At 36.6% G+C, this 15927-nt stretch overlaps 1 protein-coding gene across 4 annotated transcripts in view; it reads left to right on the forward strand.

The window, feature by feature from the left end:
• The window catches only part of DIDO1 (death inducer-obliterator 1), a 49944-nt gene that overhangs the window by 7059 nt on the left and 26958 nt on the right, over nucleotides 1–15927 (forward strand). For 3 of the 4 annotated variants that reach the window (XM_065849610.2, XM_065849612.2, XM_071815635.1), the window contains 7 exons: nucleotides 3803–3990; nucleotides 5634–5823; nucleotides 7834–7944; nucleotides 8261–9170; nucleotides 9481–9799; nucleotides 11487–11699; nucleotides 12470–12695. In XM_065849610.2, the coding sequence (XP_065705682.1) occupies nucleotides 3826–3990; nucleotides 5634–5823; nucleotides 7834–7944; nucleotides 8261–9170; nucleotides 9481–9799; nucleotides 11487–11699; nucleotides 12470–12695 (2134 nt within the window). In that variant the 5' untranslated portion in view covers nucleotides 3803–3825. Of the gene's footprint in view, nucleotides 1–3802; nucleotides 3991–5633; nucleotides 5824–7833; nucleotides 7945–8260; nucleotides 9171–9480; nucleotides 9800–11486; nucleotides 11700–12469; nucleotides 12696–15927 lie in introns of those variants that run through there. The other variant, XM_065849613.2, reaches the window with a different exon arrangement.

Raw genomic sequence — 15927 nt, forward strand, 5'->3', positions numbered from 1 at the left:
ATGGAACCTTTTCCAGTGCTGGTGCAGAACCTGTTTCCTGCTGTTGTCAGGGGATTGGACCTTTTGTCCGTGGTCTGAGTAGAGCTGCTCATTTATCTACAAAGTAGGTTTTGCCCTACTGACTTCCTTAGGGTTGCTTTTGTAATGATTGTTGATGCAAGGGATTAATTTTGCTGCTGCTTAGTAGAAAGAATACAGGTTCCCCAGATGTCATCTTTGACAAATAGGGATGTAGAGTAATTTTCAGTGGGATCAGTCTTCTGAGTGAGAGCAGCATCAGCTAAGCTATACTTGCGTTTCTTTTATTTGCATCAGAAATTATGTCCTTATATGAGTTCTCAGCTATTTTTTTTTTGTATCACGTGATATTAAAAATTTTGCTTATTAGGAATTTTTAAACTCTGACCAGGCCCAGTGCTTCCTTCACAGGGAATAAAACAAGGAAGCAGTGTCAGTTGTGATTGGATTCACTGTTACATCATTCTGGAATGGATTTCTGTCCTGTTCGAAACATCCTGCAGTTTTGATGTTTCAGAAACCTATCCTGGATGTTTTGGTTCCAGACAAGTATCTTACATGTCAAGTCTTTTAATTCTGAAGAAACTCACAGAAAAATATACTAAAGACCAGTTACAAGTCATTCTAACCGAAGCTAATATCTTGTATTCTGGCACAGACTGGACTTGTGTCAGAATGTGGAGATGAAACTGTTCACTGATTAATGATATTTGCTTTTAAAAGCTAGACGGTATAAGACTCTTATGCTTTGAGTTTCTTTGCAGTCTTGAACCTTATATTGGCCATTGTGGTTGAGAGTTCTGTCCTGTCCTTGGACACTGGCCATTTGATTTCCGTAATGTATCTAGAACATTACTGAAGTGCTCATGCAGGGTGCTTGTGTAATCTCTAAATAACGAGATTCCAGAATTTGTGCAGATTACAGCAAACTGACCGAGTATGGAAGAGTGCTAATGTCCAAGAACATGGAACAAGGGGCAGCATATTTTGTCGTCAAGCTGTTGACAATTAAGATTAACAGTAATGACAGGATAAAAGTCACGCATCTTTCAAATAGATTCTTAAAAAAACTACATAAAATAGCTAGCAAGCTGAAACTGAAGCATTTACCCTGAATTTTGGCATAGGTGGTGGTGGTGGGGTTTTTTTGTTTGTTTTTGGTACACGGGTCCTCAGATGAAGGAGACATTATTCTTTTGGGGTTTTTTTAGTTCATTGTAGATTTTATTACTAAGCTGTCTTTCAAGAGCCTTTGTTTTCAGAGTGGAGTCTTCCTGGTTAACTGAGACAGAGAATTCTTAATGCAGTTAAAATGACAAGTTCTAGAAAAGACAAAATCTTTATGCAGTCAGTGGACACACTGAATGTTTTATTACCTCTTCAGGGAAATGAGAGAAAAAATAAAAGTGGAGATACTGACCTGAATGTGTATTTGTTGGTAACTTGTTGATTTGACCTTTGTCTAAAAATGTAAACACACACAAAAAAGGGCAAATGTTGCCTGAGACCTGTGAACTGTGGGTTACAAAGATGGCAGTAGGTAGCAGTAATGCCTTTCTTGAGGTTTTGTTTGAGAGTACTAATATATGTACAGGAAAAAAAGATTAAAGCTTTCTCTTTATGGATTGATAAAGACATGTTGGAGGATGAACTTCAATATGTGTTGTGTGTTGTGAACAAGCCGTGTTGTAGTAGCAGGTTTTGGAATCTGGGAATATCTTTTTTATCTCTCAGATTGGCTGCTGATACTGCTCTGAAATTTCTTCAAGCTATATGTACTAAAATCCTTACGATTTTGCAGTAGTTAGGGAATCCAGAGAGATGCTGAACATGGGTGATGTCTTCTGGAGCCTTACAGAGTGGGCAGCCCCGTGTTTTTGTGTTTATCACTGCTTAAGAATAGTTGATCAAATTGAAATTAAAAGCTTGTGACAGTTTTGAGAATTTTCTATGGCAGGGTACTTTTGTGCTTCAATTGCTTCTGGAGTTTAGGTCCAGCATGAATTCAAGTGCCTAACTTGCGGGAACAGGAGCATTTTGGCTGCAAACTAATGGGGGAGGAAAAACCTGAATAAACGCTTTCTTGGCTGAGCATTCTTTCTCAAGATACTGTGCATCAGCTTTAGGTTCCAATTTTAGATCAGTGAGAGCAACAAGATCCTGCACCAGCTCAGCCTGCATGAGAGGATCTTGTTCTCCATCCCTCTTGCACCTCTCTACACCGGTTCTGATGTTAATTATTTTTATCCTTTTGCATTACTCTTTGGTGGGTTCATTATCTGCTGGATTCAGAAGCTGAGTCTCTGCTGAGGAGTTGGGTGGGTGACTGTGTGGCAGAGACCATATCACTGAGCATGGGAGAAGGGAGCAGGACAGGAGCAGCTCAGGTAGCACAGGGTTGTACTTTGTTCTTCATAGTCCATAAATGTGTATTTAATAAGCACTGTGAATCCTTCGTTTAATGAGGACCTGGAGTGTTTTTTATGTAACAATTTAAATCAGCTTGGGGTTTGTATTGGCAAAGCATTCTTCATCTGGGAAGGGGGATGAGATTTTTTTTCCTTTAAGAAACTCTTGATTTGTTTCTAACTTTATTTACAGTAGGCCTTAAAAGCTTACACCTTTTCATGGTGGAGATCACTTATCACAGATGTTGTTAACCTAAGCAAAACCAGAGGACATTTTGAATAAGCAACAGTGTATATGTTTGTTATTTACATGATTTTGAGATTCTTGCCTCGATTTTTCGAAAGGTACATAATATACTTTCTGTAGGTGATGTGGCAGCAAGGCAGGATGATGCCTGGTGGGAGTTGTCTATTTGGGGAAGTACAATAATTTTCAGTTTCCAGCTAGAATTACCAGTTTTAGAAATGTGATTAATTTGCTGCATTAGGAGGAATAAGACTAAGTTGATCATGGACACTCACTTCCTTTAAAACAAGATAAACAGTTTGATGCTTCAGCTTATGTTTCTGTCAGCATTTCAACTACAACTGAAGAGCAAACTGAAGAACAAAATGAACAAAAAAATCACACTCAATTGGGAAGAGAAACAGATATTTGAAGACCTCTGAAGTTGTCTTATGTTGTAGTAAATATTTTTGCAGGCAGTTAGTAGAACGTTTGCTTAAAAGTGCCAGCAGGCTTGGTAGGTTTAAAAAGTGTAATTGTGAGCTTTTTGCTTTTATGTTTTAATAATCTTTGATTTTTCAGCTCCTTTTAGGCATTTAAGTTTAACCTTCATTGAGATGCATTCTGCAAGAGCAGATTCATCACAAATAAGTTTCAAACTTATTCTGTTTTTCATGAAAAATAATATAGGCCAAATGGCAAGAGGAAAAAATGGAGGTACTAAATAATAATAATAATTATAATAAACTACGCATTTTATAGCAAATGTCGGGGGTATGCAATTTTAGTGTTTTAAGTGTACTGAATTTTTATACTTCTCAAATATGTAATTATTTTAAAATTGCAGTTCTGTTAAAGTTTTTTCCTGTAGGTAGTAGAGGTGATAATACAGGTAATAATGAAGGCAAAATGCAAAAACCAGTATGATTCTTGCATAGAATCTCCTAATTTTCAATTATTATTTGTGTTTAAATACATAATTGTGCTCTAGGAAGACAATACTTTAGATAATTCTTTCTTTAGTGTGTTACTGGATAAATGATTCAAATAGGATGCACTTTTTGCATGCTCTAGAGGCATAGTTTGTTTTCATAGTTTAATATTAGAGTTGAGCAAGAAGTGATTAGCTGATTTTTCCCTCTTCCTTTAGGCATATCACTTAACAATTGTCTGATGTCTGATAAGTTGGAGATTCTGAACAGTGTGATTGAAAGTTTATTAAAGAACAGCAGAGCGGAAGAAGGTGCTTTTAAATCAGACTGTCTTCAGCCATCAGTGACTGACTCCCCGGGTATAAGCACTGATTCAGATAGTGGACCAGAATACGTACTAGAGCAGGTATTAAATAGCATGAGATATAGCACAAGGGACTTGAAAATTAGTTTATTGTATTTTTTTTGTCTCTTCTCTTTTTGGAGTGGGAATAGTTAGCTGAATCAAAGAATGTGGATAATGTATGTAATCTCTAATAAAGAATGTCCACCTTCTGCAAGGAAATACTGGTGTGGATGTAGCTATACACTCATTTTTTTCCTAATTGTACTTTGCCAGAGTCATGCAAATTTTGAGGTTTATTGGTCACGAAATAATAAAGTGATGCACTGATGAAAATCAGATTTGGGGTGGGCTTTTTCTTTTTCCCTCTCCTTATTGTTGAGACAGTGACATGGCATTGGAGAATACCTAGAGATGATAGTTGCTTAAGAAATAAAATGTGTTTCTAAACAGCGAAGGTGCTTTAAGATTTGGGGGCTTGAGAGAATTGAAGAAAAATGCCGTATTCTTTAAAAAGAAAAGTCAAGCTGTGTATTGGCATGTCTATGAAGGATTATGTATTCTGTTCTTAAATTTACATGTCTCCCCACCGGGAGTGTTAACAATAAGTTTTTACTCCTTTGAAAGAATTGTTAATGTTTTAGTTACCTCCTACCCCTACTATGGCTGTTTTCCCACATCCTTAGTTGCAGAATGCTGACACACAGAGTCTGTGTCTGGATTTGTTCTTTTTTTTTCCTCTGATAGATTTTATAGGCCAGTTCACAATTGACTGTTTCTGTCCTGTCCATCTGGTCCTCATTTTCCTCCCAAATTATTTTCTAGTGTTCTTCCACATTGGTAGACTACTTTGGGTTAAATGCAGGCATTTCCTACTGATTTTCAAGCTCTTGCGAGCTCAGAAGCAAGCACTCAATGTTCCGTTGCCGTTCTGCATGTGAACTGGGACCCTGCAATAAACAGTTGTTCAGATGGCTTTGATGAAAGCCTGGTGGTTTTGAAATATTTTCCAAGGGTTAATTCTTGGAAGAATGTGGTGTTATTGATATAATCTGCTGTCCTTCAAATAAAGCTTCTGAAATTTTCTACATTGCAAAGCCTATTAGTGAAAGGGACAGTGATAAGAAATATTCCTTAATTCTGAAGCTCCGCTATAAATTTTTATTATCCCACCTTGCAAAACCACGAAGTAGCCTCTTGGATTTAAATCCTCAAAACTGCAAGTGTTTTATGTGATGAAATGTAGTACAAACCAGTAAATCATCCAAACTGTAACCCTGGCCATGCCGAAGGAGTTTAAAAGCATTTCTGAGTTTTCATAGCACAAAATACGGTTATTCAATTTCATTCTCAGAATGCTTTTAAATACTGTAAATGGAATAGGCCTGTTGATTACAGTTTATTACTGCTCTTGGAAGTCTCAATAGGATCTAGATGAATTGATCAGAGTGTGATCGTATTTTTGGTTTATTTCAAAGGTCTCGGCTGTTGATAAGCAGGGGAGGTGGTATTGCTTTACTTCAACTTTTCTTTCCAGTCTCGGTGTCTTTCGGAATTAGAAAACAGTCAAGAAGGCAAAATAACAGAGTTTGCTTTATAATGTAATAGAGGCAAACCAGTTCCAAATGTATGTAAACAATAGTAAGATAAGTCTATAAATGTATCAATGCCTTATTTTCCTTTTTTTTTTTTTTTTTTTTTTCCAGGAGCCAGCAGAAGAAGGATTGACAGCATCTGCTGGCAGCTCAAAGACTTGGTTTGGTGCTTCTGCATCAGAAGATTTAGAATGTGCTGACCAGATAATGCTGAATGCTGATCCTTTGAAGCCCTGGTCTATCTTTGATATTTATCCAGCTCTGCCGGGAGGAACCATTCCACCCCCTGATATTCCACCAGGTAAAACATACAGAGGACATTGAAGAGGCTAGTTAATTCTTTACATTTTATCTGGAATTTAAGTATCAGAATTTGGATTACTTCTGCTTGTAGCTTTTAACAATTTTTCATTTTCCAAAGTAAACAAAGATGTAAGCTTTAACTGTTTTGACTGTTCCTTTACTTCCATTGCAGCCTTTTTCTGATGTGAATATAATTTTAGTGTTGTGTTTAAAAAAAATATATAGTTAGTGATTTTTTTTTTAGGGGGGGAAGTTAATTTTATATTGGATTGAAGTCATTTCAGCTTTTTACCCATGTGTTACAAGCTTAAAATTAACTTTTTATTCTGGCTGTAATGTTAAAAGTTACTAGTTCCTATTTAAATTGATCTTCTGGACTCTGCGACATTTACAATACCTCAGTGAAATTACTCAAGTTACAACTTAGGTGTTAATTTTTTTAGCATATCTGCATGGATGTTTATGTTTCCATAGCATTGACAGTTATGTTTCTGTCATAGCATTGTTAAATATAACACTGGAAAGCAGAGGAGTTGCACAATAGAGAGATCATGTTTGGTAAAGCAGAACAGCAATGCAACTGATGCAGTATATGAAATAAGGAGGTATTTATCAGCATTGTACACTGCAGGAGTGGGAAAAGCTCACTGGGACCTTGCAGCTGTAAAATGTGCAGCTGTTAGAAATGCCTTTGATTCTTTCAGCAAGTATTGCTATTTAGGAATTCTGCTACTGTTCCCTTTTGGCTTAACCTGTGCAATTCTCGAGTCAAGAATACGCATAGAACTACTTCAACAAATGTTCTTGGGCGGAGAGCTGGGAGATCTTTTCTTGTTTTTTAAAGAACTGTTTCTGTTCACCCAGTTCAATACTTCCTACTGCATATTAGAGTTTCACGTGAGAAATGGAATTGCAGTGACTGCAAAGTGTAGTTTCAGCATTCATTTAGGAGAGCATTTACATGGCATGAAGCTCATTTAAAACATTGCACCATGATGTAACACTAACTTTAATACTCATTCAAACCAAGTTATTCCTGAATTACTCAAAGTGCCGTTTCAGATGTTTCTGTCTTCTCATATAAGAGAGTCTCCTACTATGCTGGAAAAGACGTTTGAGAAAAAGGGGATATTTTTTTTTTGCGTTCTCATAGATCAAATGGGCTGAAAACCTTTTTGTAAATAACCTGTCAAGGAGCAGCCTTTCTGAAGTTTAAGTCAACACAAATTATTTGTTCTCTAGAGGGATATTTGAGAAGATTTTTTGTTCTTTTTCTGTTTAATTTCTGCTATCCAGTAAACCTTGTTAGAGTATGAAGGGAAAGTGTTCTTGTATCCTGAATACCCACAAATGTTTCTGAAACAACTTAAAAACAGCAGCTAAACTGTTCAATAAACAAGACATAGACCTAGTTTATGTTAAGAAGGAAGACTAGGGTATTTCTCTGGTTTTACATTTTGCTTAAAATCCAAAACCTCATTATTGTTTGACTAGCCTTATATTATCTAAACAACTTTGAATTATTTTGAACTGGTTGCTGTTTCCACATTGCTTCTTATTGTCCTGCAGGTAATCAGCAGTCCTTTCTACCAGAAAAGGTCATTACTATCAAATACCATCCTCACCTTTAAACCAGTAACGGCGTCTGTACCGCCTGTTTGGGTGACATCTTGTTCTACTCTGTGGTCTTTCACTCTGGTGCACAGACAGTTATGTGTCCGTGAAAGGAGTGGAATAGGTTCATACCGTGAAAGATTTTTTTGAGAAATATCAGAAATCCTAAGGCTATTTAATAAAATATGTCAGTATAATGTCCAGACCCATATATTTAAGTTAGTGCTTTGTCTTTGAAGGAGTTTAGTCAGCTTTTTGTTGATATTCAGTGACTGTTAGTGGCTTGAAATTCAAGTGTTTGTGACAATAACATAACGGGATTACATCAGAATATTTATTACTTAGTCTATGAATAATTTTGAATCTGAGTTTTGAACCTTGTGTTTCTCTTCAGCTTTTCAGTGTGATGAAGGTATTTACTTGCCTGTCGAATATGTTGTGCCTCCAAAGCCAGTGCTATTAGATTTTGTATCTTATATTGACAACATGGAAAAGAGTTCTCCTGGTAAGGTTTCTTCCTTTCAAATTGAGCAGAAAATATGCTTATTTGTTCATTGTGTGTGTATATCTGTATATACATATATTTTTTTAATAACAGAAAGGTTTAACAGCTGGTTTATGTTGTCACAGTGTTCAGTGACACATTTAATTGCTACTGCTGTGGTGTTACATTCACAAGAAAGCATTTTATCTGTTTTCAGAGTCATAAAATGAGGTGGAGATATATATATTATCAAAAAGAAAATAATACTATGTTGGAAAAAAAATACTTTAAGAATAAATCTTCACCATCAGTTTAGTAACTATTCCCTTGTTTTTAGCATCAGTTTTGGATGAGAAAGGTGAGCAAAGCAATGAGGAGGAGCAAAAAACTGTCAAGCCTACAAGTAAAGAGTTCAGGAAAACCTGGGGGTTTCGAAGGACGACAATCGCCAAGCGAGAAGGTGCAGTAGATGCTGACATGGACTCTAGTGAACAACAGCCACAACAGCAGCAAAGCTTAAACCTCAGGCGGAGTGGACGGCAACCAAAGCGAACGGAAAGAGTGGAAGAATTTCTTACAACAGTGAGACGCAGAGGAAGGAGGACTGTTCCTACCACGCTGGAAGATTCCAGTGAACCAGCATCCTGTACAGCGACAGATGCTGAAACTGCTTCAGAAGACAGTATTGAGAGCACTCCAGAGATAAAACCTGCAACTCAGAGGATTAGGACTAGGAGTAGTAAGGATCAGAAAGGCTCTAAAAGCAGATGCACAAAAGAGGAAGAAGACGACGACGAGGAGGAGGAGGAGATAGAAGATGATGATACTTCTGATAGTGATAGTGATGGGTTAACACTAAAGGAACTGCAGAATCGGCTAAGAAACAAACGTGTCGAACAAAAACCTGCGGAGATGACGTTGAAGGACATACAGACACGCCTGAGGCAAAGAAATCCAGAACAGGATCCTACAGAAACAGGTGATGTCCAGTCTGAAGAACAAGTTGAGCCTGAGTTGTCTGTCAAACAAGAGCCTGAGACTGCAGACAACATTGAGGTCGCAAGTCAAGTGGTTGTGTCGGAAACAAACACTGAAGATCTTCAGGTTGAGGAAGAGGTGAAGCCTGCCCTTGGCATAAAAGGGGTCTCAGATGAGGAACCTGAAGAACCGCCCAAAAGCAAACCTGAATCTGAGATTTATGACCCAAATGCACTGTATTGTATTTGTCGTCAGCCTCACAACAACAGGTATGCAAAGGTTTCAACTGAAAGTGCAGTGCAAGTAGGTGGAATTTTTCTGTGATGAAAAATTCAACTAAATGCTAATGCTTATTTTTTGAGTATATGTAAATGACGTGTTGGGTTTGTTTGAGGTTTGGGATGGACTTTATGACAAATATTTAAAAGAGGGGATAAATGTAAACAGAAATGAACCATGAGGCAGAGCAGTACTGGTACTTTAGAGGGATATCTAAGATCTGCTGCTGGGAATACCTGTTGAACGTTGTCTCTTGATTTCACCATGTTTTACTGTTCTTTGTTTTATATTTTTTTTCAGGTTTATGATTTGTTGTGATAGATGCGAGGAATGGTTTCATGGGGACTGCGTGGGTATTTCTGAGGCTCGAGGGCGATTGCTGGAAAGGAATGGTGAGGACTATATCTGTCCAAACTGCACCATTTTGCAGGGACAGGATGAGCCAGTCTCAGAAATAGAGCAGCAGGAAGCTAAATTGGGGCAAGGAAATGTGGATGGCACAGAATTCACAAGCATAGGAACAATTGAACAAAAATCTGTCGAGGACCAAGGTATCAAGGGTAGGATTGAAAAAGCTGCAAATCCAAGTGGGAAGAAAAAACTAAAGATATTTCAGCCTGTAAGTATTTTGTTCTTTATTTTTCTTGTTTCCCAGAGTACATTGAGACAATGGCTTACTTGTATGGCTGTAAATCTTAAAAAAACCTGATGATTATCACTGTTTAGCAGGAGTTTATCTGTAGTTCTATCAGTAAAGGAACTAAACCAAAGTGTTATTTTTGAACTGGGGAATTTAAAAGTTTTATGTATGGCATTTCCTTACACCTACATGCTTTGTGTTATTCTGCCTTTTATAAATACTGTTTTGGAAGTCAAATAATAAGTGTCCTTTTAAAAAAATTATTAGAGTTATGGACTAATTTATGCTAGCTTTGAAATAATCTCAAACAACTTCGAACATTTTCAACGATAGCGAAACTTTTTACTTACTATTGACAAGTATCTGTTGGAGTTAATTCCAGCTGTACTTCCTCTCTACTTCCAATTAGTTTTTGAAGTTCTGATATTTGTCTTGATGCGTCTTAAAGTTTTTAGTACATAGAGAATTGCCTTGTACTGCCCTTTTTTAACATAAAAAAATGTGTATTTTGAATTATCACAAATTCTGGCATAAAATACACAAGAAGCTTAGATTTTGTAGTAGCAAATTCCATGTCCAACTCAAAATACAGGCAAAGAAGCTTCTTCAGCTCAATGTACACAAATTTAAAAACTTACTTCTATAGTGGTCATCTTTGTAGTTCCTCAGCAACTGTGCTAATGCCAACATCTTGAACATTTTCTTTTTTTTCTTACTATGTCTTGAAGAACATGTTTAGTGTATTAGCACTTTGGGACAGACTCCTTTTTGGTGCTGTCCTTAAGCACTTATAGCTGTAGAGTTTTGTCACTGTCTGAGTAAATTAATTAGAAATGACAGCTCAGTTAATCTGAAGTTTGAGATGCTTAGTAGGGAATGTGAATTGATACTTCTTTCTTGTATTTCACACTTAAGTGTGTACAAAATAGAAAAGTATTCTAAAGAGCTTTCAGATATTTCTGGACTTGGACCTGATGTCCTTTAAGGAATTGGCTATTTTCTTAATCTTAACATTTGAAGGGGAAGTGCTTAGTATATAACACTTTGGTATAAATGGAGAGTAATGATGAAGTAGAGGAAAATACAAATTGCATATGCAAACTTCTCAGTGTATAAGAAGCATTAAGCTATTGCAGGATTGTCTAGGAGAATGTTGTGCTTATGTAAGTTGGAGACTTCTAAAATTAAACTTGATAAACCTCTAGAGCAAGAATGATCTGTACACCTCAATAGCTGAGTTCCTCCTGCTGTGTGCATGGGTGAGGACAGCTGCTGCTGGGGAGACATAAAATGTGTTTTAGAAACCTTGCTCTTGAAAAACCAGTTCTGTGTTGTCAAGGACATTTTTTTTACATGATGTAAAGGATCAGACAGAAGCATTTGTGGGCTTATGTGATCTGATAATTTAGGACACCAGCCTCCCTTAGTTCACTGCTGGCAGACCAAGCACTTGAAAATACAGTACATTCTGAAAATAGGGTGTTACAAGAGTAAAATTCTGTTTATACCATTAATGAAAGTTGTTTTCATGCTGGTAATCATGTAAGTCACTAAGAGTTGTAGCTGTGGTCTGTGCATATGATGTTTAAGCATTTGTACATATGATAAAGGTTTGTATTTGTTGCTTCCTCTTTGATGTTTGAACTCGCTCTGTTTTCATCTCTAGGTAATTGAAGCTCCTGGTGCATCCAAGTGCATTGGTCCTGGCTGTTTTAATTTAGCTCAGCCCGATTCCGTGTATTGCAGCAATGACTGTATCCTCAAACACGCTGCAGCCACCATGAAGTTTTTAAGTGCTGGCAAAGATTCAAAACCAAAACCTAAAGAGAAGATCAAACCAAAATCTGAAAAGCCTGGCGTGCCAAAATCTCAGCTGCAGGTAAGTGAATGTTCCTGATCCAGAACAGCTGTTCTGAAGCACAGTAGCTTATTTCTGTGTTCTCCTTTTCGAGACCAATAAAATTCTGAAGTCTTGCTTTGAAAAGGAACTTTCTAATTTATTTTTTTTAATTATTTTTTTGGTCTCTTTGTTTGATTCTTCTGACAATAAATTTTTTTCTTGACACTTTTTAAAAATCTTAATAGCTGCCTCTAGATAAAGACAGTTTCTTGAAAGGACCTTGTAGAAGGCAGTGCAATTTACAAAAGAAAAATCCAAATTAATTTAGCTTTAAAGTATAAGCAGTACACCTTTTTATTTTAATTCCATTCCAAAATAATTTAACCTTTTAAAAGTCACAGTTACTGGGTTTTGGACATGAATTTGGAGTTGCTGTGAACTGTGAGCTAGTATGACTGCATTGTATGTGTGCTTTGGGAAGCGAAAAGATTAATTCAAGTACTTTTTTCCCTTTTGAAACCTTTATAAAATGACCAGTAGTTTTTCAAACAAACAGACCAAAAAAAAAAAACACGGCCTGAACCAACCCAGTGCTGGTTTGGGGATGGTTTCTTTACCATTCTTTTTTCCTGAAGTTACAGTGTATATTATCTTTGCTTTATAGATGTGAAGGTTAAATTACCTCATTGCAAGTGCATGTGCAGGAGCTTACTGTAAAAGAAATTTATGTACATGTATGTAACTATATCTTTGCTTGTTTGCGAACTATTAGGTGATTGTTAGTAATTAAGCATCTTTTAATCATACAGGCAACTACTAAGCCTCTTTCAAACCAAAAGAGACCATTTCCTGAGAAAAGAGACATGAATACAAAGAAAACTATTTTGACAACGGCCAAGACTGAGGCAAATGCTCAACCTGTTGCTAGAGAGACCCCGGCAGAACACACCACACCGTCCTGGGCAAGCGATCATAATTACAATGCTGTAAAGCCTGAAAGGACTCCTGCCATATCATCTTCACTGTTGTTCAAATGTATGTATCGCATAGGGATATTCCTGAATAATCATTTACCTTTTCTTTGAATACCCATCCATTCTAGGCTCTGCAAGACTAGGGAGTTTAGAATTTTTTTTTTTCTTGATATGGCACCAAACCACTTTTCTCCACCTTCAAAGATTCACACACAAAGATGCACACAAATGGGAGACACTTGTAGAAGTTCCACTTGTATTGTATAACAGTTGTATGATTAAGAGCCTGTCAATCTGCCCAGCTGGTTTCTGGATGAAAACGACATGGTTAAGCTTTAAATTTTTCCCATAAAGACAATAACAGTTTCTAATATAGAAAGGGTAAGTATTTACATGTTTATGTTACGTTTTACAAAAAGGTTGCACAGTGTGTGCCCTGAATCAGCAATTGCCTGTACTAATTTGAATTGTATTTTTGTAATTTAGATTTGGCACCTGTCTCTCAGGTCTTGCATTTTCAGTGCTAGTGCCGAGAATGAAACCTTCAACGTGGTATCCAACGATACTTTACACTTCTGCAAACAGCTTTTAACTGTCAAGTATATCCAAGTTCTTCCTGCTGCTTTTCTTCCTTACATGAAATAATTTAAGGATCATTCTTTACTTTTAAGTTTGTGGGGAGGCAGTACTGTTTTATTTTTTTTCCTATTTATATGTTCATTCTTCACACGTTATCCACACACACAAGAACACATCTGAAGTGGCTGGTAGGCAGAAATATTGCCTTGCATATTTTTGCAGGTTTTTAATAGCATCCTTGTAACTCTCACAAAGGTAAGTGATACTGCTTTGTGGCCTGAACAGGTCTTTCTGCTAATGACATTTTTTGATGTAGTTTTATAATGCAGAGGTGGAACTTCAGATGAAATCTTGATGTTTACAAAACACATGGTCCGGTGTCTAATGCTTACTCACTTGAAGATTAACAAATTCAGAAATTCCATTCCCACAGCATTCTTAACCACACTTGAGCCAATTTTACATTTTATTTTAAAAAATAAACCTTAGTTATTAAACACACTATATATAAAGTAGCTGATAAGTTTAGAAATTATCTTTGAGATTTTTTTGAGATTGAGTTTTTAAACACTGAGGGAACACCAGCTACCTTAAACTGCTGTTCATTATTATAGCACATAGTAGACTTACTAAGTATATTTTATTTGTATTTACTGACATCAAATATTTAAATGGTCATGATTTTTCCCTGCAAATTTTTGTTGCATATTTTGTACACTTGGACCTCTTGCCTTTTTTATAGTGAATGCTTAAGATACATATTTTGATAAACTTGCTTTTTTTTTTTAAGTTTCTTTTAAAGAAATTGTAGTTTTTTTGTTTGGTGTTTTTTTTTTTTTTTTGGTCAGTAGCAGTAGGGTTAAACATAACTAAAATGAGGAGAGAAAGCTATGAAGGAATCTATAAGGGCTTATTTTACGTGTCAAATTTCAGTGACACTTTGTCTCATAACCAAATCAGTTAAAATGTCTTTATTGCCGTAGTTTTTTTTCCGGGAGACAGGAATACAGGTTTTGGGGCAGCAAGTTTGAAGTTTTTTTTAAGGGGGGTTGCCCTTAAGTTTTACCACGCTGGCGGTTATACAGTTTTAATCAATTCCAGTAGAAAATTGGATTCCTGTAGTTAAATTGGTTCGAAACTATGTATATACCAGACTTTAATAATGAATAGAAAACCAGCTAGTTCATGTGATGAAGAAACCTCATATCAAATGCAAGGAAGAACTTCAGATGCTGTTATTAAGGTAAGTTGTACAAATATGCGGAGACTGTGCCATTACTGAATTGCCAGGGAAATTGTGTATTTGTGGAAAAACCCGTCCTTATTTTTGATTGAGTGGCTCTGATCTGTAATCTTCCTGAGAAGCTGCTATTGCATCATCTTTAAGAGTGTTCTACAAGATTTCATTTCTTTAACCAATCTTTATATACAGTTCAAATCATAGAAGTTACAGCGTTGTGGAAGTTCGTGTGAGGCGTCTCACTTCACTGCAAGTATCTAAAAGTTAGAATTACTTAAGTCCAACTAGTCTGTCAAGACAAACACCTTCAGTGGACAAAACATATAATCTGGTTTAGACACTGATCTTGGAAAAAAGTGACTCACTGTTTAGAAATACTTATTTCTGAACATTGATTTTGAAAGACATTTGACTAGTTCAGACATCTGGGTGTCTAATGTTTGGACTGAAGGTCTCCTAGAAGAGGCCAAGGCCGGCATCTTCTGAATACAGTATTTCAAACCACAGCCTGCGTTCTCCCACAGCCTCAAGCCATGTTCTGCAAAGCCGTTCTTGTGACTTCAGTGCACGTGGCCCTTTAGGAATTAAGGAAACTTGATGTGATTGACAGAGTTACTCTCTAATACTCTTTCCAGCAGTCAGTTTATCGTATTTTATACACTAATTTACTTTATATGTTTACTCTGTACTCATCAGGTGCAAGATTTTGTTGTTACGTATGACACTAGTTTTAAGTAGTAGCAAGAAGATCAAGCCACTCTTACAGACATACTGGGCAATAGGGGCATAGAGTAGTGTATTTGCATCTAAACCCTTCCACCAGGCCACCTTTTCTCCTCCCAAACTGTTTCGTATTTAAAAAAAAAGAAGGCAGCTTTTTGGTGCTAGTAGTATGCAGTTCTATAGAGCAGTGGTTTCTTTTTCTCTGCTACCCCACTCATTCATATTTCTTTGCTTCCTGTTTTTTTCTTTCACTAGCTTTTTTGGGGATAAGTTAGGGCTGTACTTGAAATTATCTTTGTACACCAAAATCTGGAGCCTGGTTAGGACTGTCCAACATCTTCATGTTCCCAGTGAACAGAATCATAGAATCCTATTTTTCACTTAATAACTAGAGTGGGAAATACCTTGATCTTGCTTTGATAAGCGAATATTAAGTACAAGTACTTTTAAAGTTGCAAGCAGTGTTTGAGCTACACACGTAAGAAGCGATAAGCTCTGCGTCACATTCCCTTTCAGAAATGTTGCTTTTAATTTTGTTAGGAAAATAATATGTGGTGCTCAGCTTTTACATTGAATTTCAAAAGTCATCCTAGCTTCCAAATTGGTAACAAGTATACGGATTGTTGAGATCTAGGAACATTGTTCAGAGATTGAAGTTTTGGTAGAAATCCTGAATTTGTCTTGTGAGCATTAATTATCAGTATGTAGGTCATATCAGAGGACTTACAGAATTCACAACAAAAGCAAAACG

The sequence above is a fragment of the Patagioenas fasciata genome, chromosome 16 (assembly GCF_037038585.1).
Source record: "Patagioenas fasciata isolate bPatFas1 chromosome 16, bPatFas1.hap1, whole genome shotgun sequence".
Lineage (NCBI taxonomy): Eukaryota > Metazoa > Chordata > Aves > Columbiformes > Columbidae > Patagioenas > Patagioenas fasciata.